The sequence below is a fragment of the Aotus nancymaae genome, unplaced genomic scaffold (assembly GCF_030222135.1).
Source record: "Aotus nancymaae isolate 86718 unplaced genomic scaffold, 86718_ANA_hifiasm-v0.15.2.pri h1tg000020l, whole genome shotgun sequence".
Lineage (NCBI taxonomy): Eukaryota > Metazoa > Chordata > Mammalia > Primates > Aotidae > Aotus > Aotus nancymaae.
The window spans coordinates 18,659,108-18,677,191 of record NW_026988432.1 but is presented as its reverse complement, the minus strand read 5'-3'; the positions used below and the strand labels follow the sequence as shown (position 1 = coordinate 18,677,191).

The following is an 18,084-nucleotide window of genomic DNA, read 5'->3' as shown; positions in this document are numbered from 1 at the left end:
TAGGATTGCAGGCGTGAGCCACCGTGCCCGGCACCAGCTGTCATCTCTTTTTAGTGTAAAAGTTTCATTTTGAAATAACAGATATGGAAGCACTTTGAAAAACGTAAGGCATTATGACAAACTAAATGATTTATACAATCTCTTTTTCTCTTTTGGTAGATACTTTAAGATTCAGAAATACTTCATTTTTGGCCCCTTCCCTCTCTCTTTTTACAATAAATTCTTCCTCCTCGTCTGGCGGGAGTGTGGCCAGATGTGCTGCTGGAATGTTCCCCCTGGACACGTTTGCGGCCGTGTGTCTGTGAGTACGGACATCGAGGTACCTGGGTGGGATGTGATCTGCCGGTACTGTTTCATCAATTTCCCCTCATCAACTGCATTTCACCATCACATTTCATTCATTGCACGGTGTCTGGCCAGTGCTGCCTATTTCAGGATATTATGGTCTGAGTGTTTTTGCTTCCCCCGCAAAATTCATACATTGGAATCTCACCCGCAATGTGATGACATCCAGAGATGGGGCGTTTGGGAGGTGCCTCTCATGAGGGCAGAGCCTTCCTGAATAGGGTCAGGTAGCTTGGGCAAGGGACCCCAGAGAGCCCCCTTGCCTCTTCCACCATGTGAGGACACAGCTAGAAGGTGCCATCTATGAACAAGAAAATGGGCTCTCAGCAGACACCGAATCTTCCATCACCTTGATCCTGGGCTTCCCAGCCTCCAGAACTATGAGAAATTAATTTCTGGGATGTAGAAGCCGCCTAGCCTATGGTATTTTGTTATAGCAGCCAGACTACTGAGACACAGGGAGATCACCACTTACCTTTTTTTTTTGAGATGAAGTCTTGCTCTGTCGCCCAGGCTGGAGTGCAGTGGCGCAATTGTGGCTCACTGCAACCTCTGCCTCACGGGTTCAAGCAATTCTCCTGTCTCAGCCTGCACCCACCACACCCGGCTAATTTTGTATTTTTAGTAGAGATGGCATTTTACCATGTTGGCCAGGCTGGTCTCGACCTCCTGATCTCAGATGATCCACCCACCTCAGCCTCCTAAAATATTGGGATTACAGGTGTAAGCCACCATGCGTGCCCACCATTTACCTTAAACAAGAAAAAGTGTTCAAGGGGAAGGCCAGGATACCCAGTGTGATTGGTTTGAGGACCACTGAGAAATGTATTCTATCCCAAAACACTCCTGTTCCTTGCTGTCAGGGGACCGCTGAAGAGGAATCTTGTATCTGAGACATTGCCTTGCCTACAGACGTTGCAGCAACTCCCCCAGTACTTCCTGTTTGTTCCTTAGCATAGATTACATAGAAGTACAATTGCTGGGCATCACTCTCAAATCATTTGATGTTGTTTTCCTGAAAAGTTCATTTTTCCTGCCCCCAGTAGGAAACTCTCATGTGCTTCTTTACCCTCTCACCAGCATCAAAAGCTGCTACCTTTATAAAAACTGGAACCAGTTTGATAGGTGAATACATTGGTTTAATTTACATCTTCAAAAAATGGGCAAAGAGGGTTTTACTTTCCTAAGTTTATCTGCCACTTGTATGTTTCTCTTGTAAGTTCGCATTCTTCACTCCCTTTTCCATGTGTGTGTTAGGTGGCTCTTCTTCTTCTTCCTCTTCTTCTCTTTTTTGAGACAGTCTCCCTCCGTCACCCAGGCTGCAGTGTAATGGGGCGATTTCAGCTCACTGCAACCTCTGCTTCCTGGGCTCAAGAGATTCTCCTGCCTCAGCCTCCTGAGTAGCTGGGACTATAGACACACACCACCATGCCCAGCTAAATTTTGTATTTTCTTTTTTTTTTTTTTTTCATTTTGAAAAATGTTTATTCATCTTACTTTTTCCTGGCCAATTGCTTTGGTCATCTGCACAAAGATTCTAAAAACTGGCTTTCAGCATGTGTTTTTCCAAGCAAATGAACTTCATCATCACAAGGCAGAGCTCTGATTTTAGCCCCTGTGGAGTCTGGGCTCTGATGACCTAGGCTAGTCATCATCTAAGCCTGGAATGACTGTTTGGGACCTTCATGGCCAGCTTGAAGCTTTCCTTCCTCAGCCACTCTGGGCCCTTGAAAAGGTCACATGCATTTGTGGCAGAGACTACCATAACGAAGTTTACCCCAAAGCTGGCAAACACATATACCTAGAACTCATCCCAATTGTAGATTGCTCACCAGACAGGTTACACGACATGCACCAGTTAATATGCCATAGGAAAATTACATTCCAGGAAAAACCAAAATGCTATAAAAACAAAACAAAACACCAAAACAGCTCTCCTCCTTTGATCTGATGGTCTGCAGAGGTTCTCAGATCCACACACCGCCACTCTTCCAGATCAGCCGTCCACTGGGGCCTTCTCAATCTCATCCAAAGTCTCATTCTCAACCTTGACTGGGGCTTGGGTTCTTGATTTTGGCAGCTGCAACCAGGTAGTATCTTCTTACTTGCAGAACTCTAACTTCCAGTCTCTCATGAGTCCCCAGATTCCAAGAAGCATAAAAAAATAGCAAAGCACAAGGGTATACTTTCAAACTTTGAAAATACAATAAAATCACTGGAACAAATATGACTACACAGCAGCCTACACACTGTACAGGCCCTGTTCCTTTACGTGGGACATGAATGAAAAGCTGTCTCTTCCAAACTGAATGCACTTATTAATCAAAAAATACACATGACCATCTAATGCTGAAGTCATCCACCAGGATGGTACTGGAAATGTAGTGGCTAATGTGGAGAAGACGCAGGCAGAAAAACAGGGGGGACCAAACGGAAGGCTCTTTTGTATCAGCCTGTCCAAGCAGCCGCGACTCCTTATCAGGTCAACACAGTTCATCAGTTGGCAATCTATGAAAAAGGAGTGAAACCAACTTGGCGGAGAGTGTGGCATGGCTCTGCGCTCCCCTCCCTGGCTACCCAGGGCCTTCCACGCGGGACATTCCCCGCCGCGCTCAGCTCCAGCCCCGCGCGGCCCCGGCTCCACGGCTCCACGATCCTCCTGCCCATCCGCGGCCTTCCTCTCTGCCTCCGCGCACAGCCTGGCCACCTGCTCCTCCGCCTCCACGCACAGGCTGGGTACAGGGGCCTGGGCGCCCCGCTCCTCCGCCTCCACCTCGCTCTTGATGGCGTCTAGCAAGCTCTCTAAATTTTGTATTTTCAGTAGAGTTGGGGTTTCACCATGTAGGCCAGGCTGGTCTCAAACTCCTGACCTCAGGTGATCTGCCCGCTTCGGCCTCCCAAAGTGCTGGGATTACAGGCGTGAGCCACTGCGCCCAGCCAGGTTCTTATTAATTTTTAAAGTTTATTCTGTGTATAAAGAATATTAATTCTTAGCCATATCAGCTGCAAATATCTTCCTCAGTATTTTGGTTGCTTTATGATTTAAAAAATAATGATGACAAGTTAAGTGAAATCCATTGATATTTTCTTTATATGTTTTCTTTTTCATTAGTTTTATTCTTAGAGCATCATTCTCCACCCTTAATATTGTGAAATGTTTTTCTATGTAAATATGCAGCACGCGGCTTTTCACAGGCCGGTTTTCTCCGCATCCGGTTTCGGTGTCCTGAGATGAGGGAAGGCGTGGCTGTCTTGTCTTCTTCCTGCAGGTTCATCACCTTGCTGGGTCTTGCCCTCCCTCTGGCTGGAACAGTCTGCGTGGCAGCCATGGAGTGGGGGTCAGCCTGCAGGACATCGCGGGAACACGGGGGCGCTCCGGCCACTTACGGGAGTCTGCCATTGAGCGAGGTGGAGAGCAATGAACAAAGCAGCAGAATCCCACGGAACCACTGTCCGGTGCATCTCCCTGAGTCAGCAGCCCCGAGCAGAGGAAGAAGTAGGTATTTGAATGAAACTAGGACCACCCAGGAGAGGTGACTTAGCGGAGTGAGCAGGTGGAAACGAAGGCTACAGTGCTGGCTTCTAGTGAACGCCCGGTAGCTTCCAAATGTCAGTGTGGAGGTTGGATCTCTGCTCTTGACAATCCTGTCTTTGTTTACCATCAGCGTGCTAAGGTCAGGCAAAGTCACTAAAAATGCTGCTTTATTTTGTGGGTACAATTATCCAGTGTGTTTTTGTGCTGATCAAAGACTAGGGTAGAACAAGGCTTGGTGTTTCACTGCAGCAATTCTCTAAGGAACAATTCCACAGTCACAGTGTCTATTTTCAGTGTCACACTTACACACATGACCCATAGAAGCTTCTTGCCATCACCAGGAAGGTGAATGATTTACATAGAAACTGAAGGGAGGGTGGTGAGCATTCAACACAAGCTAATTCACGCAGCACAGTATGTGTGAGCCAGAAACAGATTAACCCAGCGTAAGTAGTGAGAGGCCGGATTTCAGTGAGTGAGACTGCATTGTGCTTCAGTGAAAAATCAAGAGCATTGCCTTCATTTCTACCTGCCTGCCTATACAGCAAGGCAAATAGAATAAATCTCTGTCTCACACAAAAAGGCCTGGTCACCCAATTACCTTCAGAACATGTGGAGTAAGAGGGCTGGGTGCCTCAGTTTCCACGTGTGTAAAACAGGGGCATATAATGGGATCTGTGGAAGAAATTAAGTGAGATCATGAGTATTTACCTCCTCCTAAATTCATTCCTTGTTTCCTCATTCTTTTCGGTGAAGCCAGGAGAGGAAAGAAAGTGTCAGGGCTTAAATTTGCCATGGCTACATGCTTGGACTGCTTTGACCTCACTGAGGGAGCAGCAGGATCAGGTGGATTGCAGGGACATGCCACGTGCTTCTAACCCTCTGATTGGAGCGGAGCCCACGGTCATCAGAATTCAACATTGTATTCATCTGTGATAGGCTGGCCCTCAGAGCCAGGCTTTTTAAGGCTGGATCACAGGATTTAGGCCAGACATACCTGGTAGGATGTCAGGAATGGAAACTTTAGGCTCCTCACCCAAAACGAGGCACCCTATGATCAGGACATTAAAATGATGTTAGCTTTTCTTAGCAGGCACATTTAACTGTGGTCTCAAAATGGGGGTTTTCCATGTTCTGTTGCCATAAAATTTTTTATATTTTTGTATTTAATACCATCAAAGAACGTGGGGCATGGTGGCTCATGCCTATAATCCCAGCACTTTGGGAGGGTGAGGCAGGAAGATTGCTTACCCCTGGGAGTTCAAGGCCAACCTGGGCAACATGGCAAAAGCTCGTCTTTACAAAACATACAAAAATTAGTCGGGTATGGTGGTGTGCGCCTGTAGTCCCAGCTACCCGGGAGGCTGAGCCAGGAGGATCGCTTGAACTCGGGAGGTGGAGGTTGCAGTGAGCTGAGATTGCACCACTGCACTCCAGCCTGGGTGACAGAGCCAGATCCTATCTCAAAAAGAAAAAACAAAGACCCATCAAAGGTAAAGTATTATACCTGTGAATGTTTGAAAATAAAAATCAAGATGAAGAGACCCAGAGATTCAACATTTTTTTTCCTCCACTTTTGCATTAATCAGTGAGTCCAATCCACCTAAGACCACCGTGTCTTCTAGAAATTCAAAGCCAAATTGGGTATTTGGCTTCCTGACTCTTTATCCTCCAAATAACCATTGCATTTGCTTAGAATGGTTTCCTGTTACATGAGCCTGTCCTTTGCTATTTAGACGAGAAAAATACGAGCAACTGTATGAGGAAGTTTTCATGCCATACATACATAGCTGTGGATTTCAGCCTCTGGGTGTCAGGGCCCTTACTTAATGGTCTGTTGCTTAAAGTGATCTCACAGCGATTGAGCAAATCTGAAGAGGCTGCAAGGTTTTTTGAAGCATTGTCAACAACCAGTGGGTCTCAAAATTTGGCGTGCATCAGAGTCACCGGGAGGTAATTACAACACAGACTCCTGGGCCCTGACCCGGAGACTCTGACTCTGGAGGTCTGTGGTGGGGCCTGGGAATGTGCCTTGCCTCCTCTCCCCTCCCCTCCCCTCCCCTTCCCTCCCTTTCCTTTTTTCCTTTCCTCTTTCCTTTCCTTTCCCTCCCTTCTCCCCCTCCCCCTCCTCCTCCCCTCCCATCCCCTCACCTCCCCTCCTCTCCCCTCCCCTTCCCTTCCTCTCTCTTTCTTTCCTCTCTCTCTGTCTCTCTCTCTTTCTCTCTGCTGGGTCTCACTCTGTTGCCAGGCTGGAGTGCAGTGGCACTATCTCCACTCACTGCAACCTCCACCTTCCATGTTCAAGCGATTCTCCTGCCTCAGCCTCCTGCGTAGCTGAGACCACAGGTGCGTGCCACCACGTCCAGCTAATATTTTTGTGTTTTTATAGAGACAGGGTTTCACCATGTTGGCTAGGATGGTCTCAATCTCTTGACCCTGTGATCCACTAACCTCGGCCTCCCAAAGTGCTGGGATTACAGGTGTGAACCACGGTGCCTGGCCCAGGAACATGCATTTCTAATAAGTTCCCAGGTGATGTTGAAGCTGCTGACTCGGAGGCCTCCACTTTGGGAACCAGTGACTGCATGCATGGTTTCCTCCAACCCTCTCCACGTCCTTCTGGTTTATAACACTTTCCATTTACAAATGGGCTAAATGAGCATCAGGGAGGTTGTCTTCCCTCTAGAGCAGTTATTTTCAGAAGGCTTTATACACCACTGATGGGTAAGTTCACTCACGAGTAGAATTTAGAGGGAAAAAACATAATTACAACAAAACACATTGAGTGCTAGCTTGCCACATTAGGCATCAAACCTGATGTTTGATGTTCTAGAATCCCCATTACAACCAGTAATGTAATTGGCTGTACTCACGGCCAATTCCTGAGTAAAAACCCCCGTGAATGACAAGGGTGGGTGTTGGGACTTCAGACAGATACACAATCACTGAGTGACTTACAGGGAAAAACTTGTATTCACGGCTGGAACTTCAAAATACTAGGTAATGAAGTTCTTCAACTTAAGAAATTGATTTAGATTTCTAGAACTTGGCTATGCGCCAGACCTCATTTGTGAATAAGTTTTAATTCTGCAAAGACTTCTTTGTGCCCACAATGTTGAAGGCACGGGGCTCTGTCCAGGAGGAAATGTGGGTCTCTCAGAGCTGGCTTGAGCTTGGAGGCTCCTGTTTTGCAATTCTAGACGCTTGCTTCTTGGGATGTGTAAAAATTAAATTCTTTTTTTTTTTTTTTTTTGAGACAGCATTTTGCTCTTGTTGCCCAGGCTGGTGTGCAATGGAGTGATCTCAGCTCACCGCAACCTCCACCTCCTGGGTTCAAGCAATTATCCTGCTTCAGCCCCCCAAGTAGCTGGGACTACAGATGCGTGCTACCACGCCTGGCTAATTTTTTGTATTTTTAGTAGAGATGAGATTTCACTATGTTAGCCAGGATGGTCTCAATCTCCTGACCTTGTGATCCTCTCGCCTTGGCCTCTCAAAGTGCTGGGATTATAGGTGTGAGCCACTACACCCTGCCCATTATTCATTATTCAGAAGCAACTGGTCCTCAGGATTGCGGGGGTGTTCTTTCAATGAAATGCTTGCTTTGTGATCACATCAATTCTTACTGATGTTTGTGTTCTTGTTTTCCTCGACTCTTTGTCAAACAGGACTGGGGTCAGAGGTTGACGTCTCTGGGGCCTGAGCTTGGGCAGCGTATTCTGTGCAAAGCACGTGAGGCACCAAACTCAGGTTAAGTCTATTAGGGAAAGTCAAGATTTAAAAGGGGGGATGCCAACTATGAAAGTCCACGGATAGATCAAGATGGTACCATGGAACTGAACTAAGAAGTTCAGGGTCAGAGCAAGAGAGCCTCCGCGTAATTGCCAAGATCTGTGGATTGCGCTTTGGTTCTTGTTGCAGGGTGGTGTGTGGATACCCTGGCGGTCAGGGGGGACAGTAACACCTTTGCTCTTGCCCAGGGTTTTTAGGAGCCGTGGCTCACGCTCTGCAGTGCTTTTCTTGGCAGAAGAATGTGCCAGCCATCCGGACTACAAAGACTCCAGGCGGCACCTGCTCTGCGCTGAATGGCGTTCGTGTCTTGAGTCTCCTCTGGATCATCTCGGGACACACCAGTCAGATGACCGCATGGCTGTCTTTGGGTGCGGAGAGCTGACAAGCCTTTACTCTAGGAGCAGTCAGGGAAGAGAAACTCTTTGGTATGGTGGGATTGTGTTGGCCAAAGGATGGGAGGCTGGCAGCCTTCCCACGAGCAGCCTTCCTTCTGTTTTAGCGATGCTGTGTGACCTCCCAACCGTAAGCTTTCCAGGCCAGTGTCTAGGAGCTTCTTTTTACTCTCCCTATGTATAAATCAGGCACCTGGCTGCCAGGTGAATAGTTAGGCATCAAACCCGATACCTGGGTATTGCATTTTCATTTTTTTTTAAATTAAATTTCTTATTTTTTTAGACAGAGTCTTGCTCTGTCAGCCAGGCTGGAGTGCAATGGCAATGGTGTGTTCTTGGCTCACTGCAACCTCCACCTCCTGGGTTTAAGCAATTTTCCTGCCTCAGCCTCCTGAGTAGCTGAGATTACAGGTGCACGCCACCATACTCAGCTAATTTTTTGTACTTTTAGTAGAGACGGGGTTTCTCCATGTTGGCCAGGCTGGTCTTGAACTCCTGACCTCATGTGATCTGCCCTCCTTGGCCTCCCAAAGTGCTGGGATTACAGGCGTGAGCCCCCGTACCCAGCCTGGGTATTATATTTTCATCATTCAAAGAGCCAAGTTCTATCTCATTATGATTAATGAAGCCAGGAACTAACATTTATTTTTCCTTGAGAAGCAGACAAGCATCAATAAACATGATGCACTAGCATCAAATCAGTGTTTCTCCACCTTTTCCCTGCGGCTACCGTCCTGAAGTGTGCAGCAAACCCAGCAGTGATTCGGGAACCCCTGGGCTCCAGACTTTCCTATCCATAATAGTGGCACTCTAAACAGGGGGCAAACACAGCCCAGGGCAGATGGAAGCAGCCTCCCAGGTGATCTGCCTCAGCCCATGAATAGGTGCTGCTGTATAGTCCAAGGGCGCTGTGGCCACTGTGAGTGCACACAGGAGCTCAAAGCTCCTGAACGACCATTGGGGACCCAAGTCCCCCACCTTTTATTCCCAGGCTAACTTCTCCTCTTATGTGAATTACAGTAAATCCTCTTTTTTTTTTTTTGAGATGGAGTTTCACTCTGTTGCCCAGGCTGGAGTGCAGTGGTGCAATCTCGGCTTACTGCAACCTCCACCTCCTGGGTTCAAGCGATTCTCCTGCTTCAGCCTCCTGAGTAACTGGGATTATAGGTGCCCACCACCACGACTGGCTAATTTTGTATTTTGAGTAGAGACGAGGTTTCAACATGTTGGTCAGGCTGGTCTTGAACTTCCGACCTCAGGTGATCCGCCTGCCTTGGCCTCCCAAAGTGCTGGAATTACAGGCGTGAGCCACTGTACCCAGCAGAATTACAGTGATTCTTTTTTTTTTAGAGACAGGGTTTTACCATGTTGGCCAGGCTGGTTTTGAACTCCTGACCTCAAGTGATCCGCCCGCCTCTGCCTCCTAAAGTCCTGGGATAACAGGCATGAGCCACCATGCCCGCCATTACACCAATTCTTAAAACCTGCCCAGTACAGCTGGAAGTTAAAGGTGTTCCTCTTGCTTTTTCTGAAAAGAGAAATCACAGGATTTTCTTCTATGAAACCAAAAGACACTGCTGTTTAATATTTGTTACAGATAATGTGCTTGAATGGAAAAGCAGAGTGCTTAGAAACCCACTGTACCTTTACTCTCGGAGCGGGCCCTTCTATCTTGGAGTTGACACGTTTTTCCTGATCAGGTGATAAGATGGAACTGTGTTTTCACTGCTGTCGGGCTTGTTGCTGTGTGTTTGGGGATGTGTGTATGCGTGTGTGTTACCATTCTCGCTCTAACGAGAAAAGCTGAATGACCCACATTGATTCACCTGGGTCTCTGTCCATTTCTAGACAGTGCTGTGGTCATAAGAGACTCTCCACTGTATCTTCATTTTATAAAATGAGTTAGGATGGAGCTATAACACAGGACTTTTACAAACATTGATTGTATTCATCAAAATTGTTCATTTCCGTGGTTCTCCAATTCTGGCCCACAGATGGGTACAGGTGCTCCATGAAGTTCCCAGTTCTCACTACAGCGGAACGGGAAAAATTAAGAAAACAGCATGATGTTTCATAAGGTTATCTTTATTTATATGAACTATTAAGAGGTACAATTTCTTAACTGTCTGAGAAATGTCAGACACTGTGGTAAGCACTTTGAAAAAGTATCTCATTTAATCCTCATGAAAATTCCTATTTTTGTTTTTAAAAATCGGGGTAAAATTCACATAACATAAAATTAACCACTCAGTGTAAAATTCAGTGGCATTTAGCACATTTACAGTGGTGCACAACCACTTATTATTCTTACTATTTTTTTGAGACAGAGTCTCACTCTGTCACCCAGGCTGGAGTGCAGTGGCGCAATTTCAGCTTACCGCAACCTCTGCCTCCTGGGTTCAAGAGAAGAAAGCGTCTCCAGCCTGGGCAATAGTGAGACTCTATCTCAGGGGAAAAAAAAAGTCATTAAGTTCAAATGCGTGTGAACCATCCAGTTAGGAGAGAACCCGCCCCCACGCTGCGCAGAGCAATAGTAAGGAACTACTAATCACCAGCTGCCTTCTGTAACACTCACCTCCCTAACATCCTGGTGGCCCGATTTCTCTTCTTCAAGTTTTTACAAAGCAAAGCCTTCCTCATCCCCCTATCTGAAGTGCAGCTACCCAGTCTTCCTGACTTGATTTTTTCATTTTATCCAACATACTATAGCTGCCATTTTTTTAATTTTTAATTTTTTTTAGACGGAGTCTTGCTTCATCGCCCAGGCTGGAGTACAGTGGCACGATCTCAACTCACTGCAACCTCTGTCTCCTGGGTTGATCCCGGGAGAATCAAGCGATTCTCCTGCCTCAGTCTCCCAAGTAGCTGGGACTACAGGCACTCACCACCACGACTGGCTAATTTTTTTGTATTTTTAGTAGAGATGGGGTTTCACCATGAGGCGGGTCTCAAACTCCTGACCTTGTGACCCGCCCGCCTCAGCCTCCCAAAGTGCTGGGATTACAGGCATGAGCCACCACACCCGGCCCTAGCTGCCATTTTTAATCGATCGATCGATTGATTGATTGTCTGTGTCTCTCCAGTGGAATGTAAGGCAGAAAGTTTCTCTATTCTCTGTACTGCTGTGTCAACAGGTACAAAAGCAGTACTAGCCATGGAGGACTGTTCAATAAGTCACTGTTGAAATGAATGATTTACTGTCTTATCTCCAGAGTCTGGTGTGATAGTTTCTTGTGGTAATGTTGAGAAAGAGGGATGCAGAATGAGCTGAGACCTGTCCATTAAGGACCATGGAGGTGGCCAAGGTGACAATGACAAACGATCCCAGACAGGCCAGGCTCAGAGTTCACAGTGTACAGCAAACCCAGCAGTGATCTGGGAACCCCTGGGCTCCGGACTTTCCAAGAGGGCGGCACTGGGTCTCACCAGGCATGGGAAGCACAGCTGCAGAAGACCTAGAGTGGACCCCTGGAGAATGGGAGTTCTGCCCAGGGGGCAGCAGTCGAAGACCAGAACTCTGTTCCCTGCAAGCCAGGCAAAAACGACTGTATACAGGGATGGGACTGACTGGCAGGGTTCCAAGCCCTGGGAGGGACACTGGCAAGGGCAGATCAGGATGACTGGCACCGAAGCCAGACTCAATCTGGAGACTAGGAAAGCTGCCACTAGGATGGAAAGATGGGGGGCACGAAAGGCCACTGGTCATCCCAGGGCCATCAGGGGGAACTGGAGACACCAGAGAAGCCACCAGATCAGTCCTGAGATATCTAAAGTGCAGGCCAAGGCTACTGAAATACCAAACAGCCTGGAAAACTACACATATGTAAAGACAACGTGTCTCCCACCTGGATTGGTCCAGGGTCAGGGAGGGCTGTGCCTTATGTCAGTTTCCTCAGATAGCCAACCCGATGCAGTTTCACCAGCATCACTTGGAATTGGTAGAAGTGCAAATTCTTGGGCGCCACCCCAGACCCATTGAATCAGACTTTCTAGGGGGATGGGTCCAGCAATCTGGACTGTCACAAGCTCTCCGGGTTGTGCCTGCTGAAGCCTGAGACGCTCTGTGTGAACCCAGGCAGGAAGAGCTGAGGCTGGCAGAGGTGGCGGAAGCCAGGTGGATTTTGACAGCAGCCTAGAGGCGCAGTGTACATTTCTTTTCTCTTTATCACTGTTTGCTTCCTTTTCTCACCACCAGTCTCCGTGACTGTCTTTTTATTCTTTTCCTTCAGTTTTTATTGTATTACTTTCAAAGGTTCACACTTTCTTTTATTTAAAACTTTCTTTTCAACAATGGAACCATTATTAATAGTGATGCCTAGTATTGCCATTATGCTAAGAGCTTGAAATCTCTTATCCCATGCAGTTCTCAAAATAAACCTATAAAGCTGGTATCCATATCATCCCCATTTTTACAGATGAGAAACTTCTTGATGTTCAGTAATGAGGTAATTTGTCCAAGTCTACACAGCTAGTAAGGTTAGAATTAGAACTTAAGTGTAGTTTGTTTCACAAGGAAACCACATCTTACTCACTATGTCACTGATATTTACATAGCACAACCAAAGCCTTCTGATGATCTTGAAGAATGACTAGTTGGCGACTCTTTTGTAATCCTCTCCCACTCTCGGGCTGTCTTCATCCATCACTAGTGTGTGCTTTTCTCCATTGCAGTGGGTTCAGCTCTCTGGGTCTTAGTCCCTTGGAGCTAGCTATCTTGCTCAGAGCTTGTTTTCCTGCCAGTCTTTCTCATTGCCCTCTCTGGATGAACTTGCAGGCCGGGAGGTGCGTGCCCACACACACAGCAAGACCCAGGCTTTGCTTAGCAACTGTGCTGGCAGAGGGGGAGCCAGTCACTCTGAAAAGAAAGAATTGCCCTGATTTATCCTTTCCTGAAATTAAGAGGGGCCGGAATCAGAATTGGCTGCCCTGCTTCCCCCTCTTAGCATTCTCTTTTAGATGTCTCTATAAATTTTGTTCCTATTTAATGAGTCCAACTTGCTGCTTTTCAAAGGAAAATCTGGCAGGCAGAGAATAGAGACATTCTCCAACCCTCCCTGATCCCATCCAAGTCCCACCCAACACATGGCTTTGTTTGCAATAGGAAATATATTAGCTCCTTAGGGAAATACCCACAGTGATCACTGGTATAAATGTCAAAAGGTTGAGAAACTCACATACTTGCTTACCCAATCAGTTGCAATTAAAAGGCATAACTTTGGTTTCTTTAGCTGAACATTCTGGATAATGAATTTGTCATCAGGGTATGCTGGTTAAGAATTTTGTGATCTTGGGCAACTCTCTTAATAATCTCTGGGTTTCACTTTTCCCATTAGAGAAGCAGGAATGATAGTATCTTCCTTTTTACCTAATAGGGCTGTTTATTCATCTAGTCAATTATTCACTCAACAAACATTTATTTATTTCTTTATTTTTTTGAGACAGAGTCTTGCTCTGTCCCCCAGCCTGGAGTGCAGTAGCTCCATCTCGGCTCACTGCAATCTCCGCCTCCAGGGTTCAAGTGATTCTCCTGCCTCAGCCTCCTGAGTAGCTGGGACTACAGGCACACGCCATCACGCGCAGCAAATTTTTGTATTTTTAGTAGAGGTGGTGTTTTGCCATGTTGACCAGGCTGGTCTCAAACTCCTGACCTCAGGTGATCCACCCACCTCCCAAAGTGCTGGGATTACAGGCATGAACCACTGTATCCAGCCAACAAATATTTTTTTGCAAAGTAGTTTGGTACAACTGGAGAATCAAAAGCGATCTCATTAGTGAAAGTACTTTGAAAGCGATGTACTATTACACAAATGGAAAGCCTTGGTGTTATTATTTCAAAAGATCAAATGGTAGTCATTAATATTGTTTGACAAACGTTTCTGTCTCCCTCCCTTTCTGGCAGCTGGCAACATTCCACTCCCTGGCGCCACTGTGGTTGGGTGGGTCGCATCATTAGTTCTGACCCAGTGGTACCTGGTATTGCCATTATGCTAAGTGCTTCAAACTCTCACGCTAATAGCTTTAAGCATGACACTTTTAGATTAGAGGGTTTCATTGCTGGTTTGCGGCCCTCCAGAATGCCATTGTCATCTTCCATGGTCAATGGTGAGCTTTCGGATGGTGGCTGCTCTGTCAACCTGGGCATGCAGCATGAGCAAGAACAAAACAATTGTTTTAAGACTTGGAGGTGCTTTGTTAATGCAGCATAATTTATTCTGTCCAGATTGGGACAAGCAAATGAATCAATCAATGAACTATATTATTATTATTGTTATTACTATTATTATTTTTTGAGGTGGAATCTCACTTGGTCGCCCAGGCTGGAGTGCAGTGGGGCGATCTCAGCTCACTACAGCCTCTGCCTCCTGGGTTCAAGCGATTCTCCTGCCTCAGCCTCCTGAGTAGCTGGGACAGCAGGCACCTGCCACCGCGCCCAGCTAATTTTTGAATTTTTAGTAGAGACAGGGTTTCACCATGTTGGCCAGGATGGTCTCAAACTCCTGACCTTGTGATCTGCATGCCTCAGCCTCCCAAAGTGCTGAGATTATAGGCGTGAGCCACCGCGCCAGACTGAACTGTATTACTGATAAGTATTTCCTGTGACAATTCTTCTTTTTCTTTTAGTGGATGGTTAAGTGCAAGGTCGTTTTTAAAGATGCATCAGAATTCAGACAAAGGAATAACCCCTAAAGTCATACTCAGATATGTTCTCAGTCGCCTGGTAAGGTAGGTTTATTTATATAATTTCTCAATTCCTCATTACTATGTAATAATTTATTGGTTTTCTGACTTTAACCCTCTTTTGAAAGAATTCCCAAAGAAAAATAAACTGAAAGAAATAGTTTTCTTCCCTAAATACTGTTGATTTTAGCTGGTTTAATATGGTTCAAATTCTATTGGGACAAACACCATGAAAACTGGTATGTTCCACTGGCAAAGACACCCTTAGACCTCAGCTGATGGGCAGCAGAGTTCAATAAATGCACTGTCAGATTTCCATGGAATCTATATTCAACAGGAGACTTTGTTTGTCTGTAAATTAGTAGTAATTGGATCTTGTAAATCAGAGTGCTAATGGTAACAATAAAAATAAAACAATATAGGGCTGGGAGCGGTGACTTATAACTGCAATCCCAGCACTTTGGGAGGCCAAGGCGGGTGGATCATGAGGTCAGGAGTTCAAGACTAGTCTGGCTAATATGGTGAAACCCTGTCTCTATTAAAAATACAAAAATTATCTGGGCATGGTGGTGGGTGCCTATAATCCCAGCTACTTGGGAGGCTGAGGCAGGAGAATTGCTTGAACCTGGGAGGTGGAGCTTGCAGTGAGCCGAGATCGAGCCACTGCACTCCAGCCTAGGTAACAGAACAAGACTCCATCTCAAAAAAAAAAAAAAAAAAAATTAAATAAAAATAAAACAATACATGACCAGGAGAGGAACTTGGTCGAAGCTCCAGGCCATGGCCATTCTGCTGGGAGGGAGGCAGGAAGAATGACGGTCTCCTTTAGGAAGGTGTGGTTGGTGGATGCTGAAGGGATTCTAACATTGGGGCAGAATATGGAATCAGTGGTAGCAGAGTGGCAGCAATGGAATTAGACAGCCAAAATTAAGCGTGGAAGGGCTGGGCACGGTACTTCATGCCTGTAATCCCAGGCATTTTTGGGAGGCCTTTGGGAGGCCGAGGCAGGCCTATCACTTGAGGTCAGGAGTTCGAGACCAGCCTGGCTAACATGGTGAAACTCCTTCTTTAACAAAAATAAAAAACATTAGCTGGGAGTGGTGGCACGTGCCTGTAACCCCAGCTACTCGGGAGACTGAGGTGGGAGAATCACTTGAACCTGAAAGGTGGAGGTTGCAGTGAACCAAGATTGTGCCACTGCACTCCAGCCCGGGCAACAGAGTGAGACCCTGTCTCAAAACAAACAAACAACCACAAAGTGAAGGGAGAAAAGGAAACTTCAGCTCATGTCATCCAGCCCTGCCATTTATATATTTTCTACGTCCTGGTTATTTGCTGAGCTGGAAGCTGTCACTCCTGACTCCTGGTCCGCGTTCATCTTGTTACACCACACTGCCACAAAATAGGAAGAGGAGTGTTGTCACAATCTTTGGGACGAGTGAAACGCAGTGGGCAAATGCAGACTCCGTAGTTGGACTGCTGAACTTGGATTCTGGCTCAATCACACAGCAGCGGTGTGACCTTGAGTAAGTGTCTCCATCTTTCTGTGCTTGTGTTTGCTCATCTCTAAAATGGGAAGAATAGTGACATGTCACAGGACTCTTGTGAGGATTAAATGAGATAGTGTATGTAAAGAAATCGGAAGGGTGCTTTATACATAGTAAGCCCTCAGTAAGCAGGACTATCATTATTAGTGTGGTTGTTATTTATACCTTTTAAGCTTTCCATCAAGTAGGTGAAGAATGGGGGCAAGCTAAGGAATAGACCTTTGTTGGTTTCTTTTCACCACGGTCTTTGTGGTTACTTCCAAGCTTTGTAAAATTGAGCCCTCCTGCAGGGAAGGAAAGAAGGCTTATGATTTCAATATATTTCAGGTGTGTGGCACTGGGTAAGCATCCTGTCCTGCCCTGGGGTTTTCTGGGGGTGAGATACTGGCATACAGTCTGAGGGTTCATGGTGATGCTAAGAGGGGTTAGGTGGGGGTTGGGGCAGGGGATCTAATGGCATAGTGGGTTCTGCTTGGGAAACCTACTTCATTTTATTGGTTTATTTAGATGAAGTCTTGCTCTGTTGCCCAGGCTGGAGTGCAGTGGCACAATTTTGGCTTACTGCAACCTCCACCTCCCAGGTTCAAGCTATTCTCCTGCTTCAGCCTTTCGAGTAGGTGGGATTACAGGTATTCACCACCACACCTGGCTCATTTTTGTATTTTTAGTAGAGACAGGGTTTCTTGTGTTGGCCAGGCTGGTCTCGAACTCTTAACTTCAGGTAATCTACCCACCTTGGCCTCCCATCGTGCTGGGATTACAGGTGTGAGCAACTGCGTCCAGCTTTAAGAAACCTACTTCAGAGTACAAGTCTGGAGCTGAGATTGAGGAGAGAGGGGATTTTTCAAGGTGAATAGAGCAGCAGTGGGGGCAGGAGGAGCACGGGGTGAGAGTGGGGTGGTAGTGAAGCCTTGTAAGGCAAGGACCTATTGTAAACTACTACAATATCCGAGCGGGAGAGCAGGGTTTGCGCTGGCAATTGGCCGTGGGAATGGAGACAGGAGAAACCAGGGACTCAGGAATTTCCTGGCTTGAGCCACATGGCAGGTGGTGTTGATGCTCCTGAGCTGGGAACTCTGGAGGAGAGGCAGGTGAGAGCTAGGGAGACCATCAGCCCAACCTGGGACAAAACTCTGTTGAAAGTGGAGGGACTTGTCACCAACCCACAACTTGAACTCACCCTCACTAAGGTGACCGCAGTGAAGAAAGAGTCATGCTCCTCTGGCCATTTTGAGGTTCTCATGCGTGCTGGTATAACTCACTGATGCTACCTGGTTAGCACTTATCACTTGTCTGCTTGTCTCCAGGAGGATGGGGTCAGACCGTCTGTTCACTCACTCATCCTGTGTTCACTGGAGGCCTGTTATGTGCCAGGCGCTGTCCTAAGCCCCGAGAAGAGGGTTTTAATAAGCCAGGCAAAAGTGCCTTCCAGCACACAGGTTGCATTCCAGTGAATAGAAGCAGTGAATAGAATAAATAAATGAATATGCAGCCAGGCGCGGTGGCTCACGCCTGTAATCCCAGCATTTTGGGAGGCTGAGGCAGGCAGATCATGAGGTCAGGAGATCGAGACCATCCTGGCTAACACGGTGAAACTCTGTCTCTACTAAAAAAAAAAATACAAAAATGAGCCAGGCGTGGTGGCATGTGCCTGTAATCCCAGCTACTCGGGAGGCTGAGGCAGGAGAGTCGCTTGAATCCGGGAGGCAGATGTTGTAGTGAGCAGAGATCATGCCACTGCACTCCAACCTGGGTGACAGAGTGAGACTCTGTCTCAAAATAAATAAATAGATAA

The 18,084-nt window shown here is 46.7% G+C and overlaps 1 protein-coding gene across 1 annotated transcript in view; it reads left to right on the top strand.

Moving 5' to 3' along the window:
- The window catches only part of LOC105712940 (O-acyltransferase like protein-like), a 79,823-nt gene that overhangs the window by 34,994 nt on the left and 26,745 nt on the right, over positions 1-18,084 (top strand). The window contains exons 4-8 of the mRNA XM_064378960.1: positions 160-301; positions 3,615-3,841; positions 7,861-8,040; positions 9,662-9,764; positions 14,686-14,787. Of these exons, the coding sequence (XP_064235030.1) occupies positions 160-301; positions 3,615-3,841; positions 7,861-8,040; positions 9,662-9,764; positions 14,686-14,787 (754 nt within the window). The remainder of the gene's footprint in view (positions 1-159; positions 302-3,614; positions 3,842-7,860; positions 8,041-9,661; positions 9,765-14,685; positions 14,788-18,084) is intronic.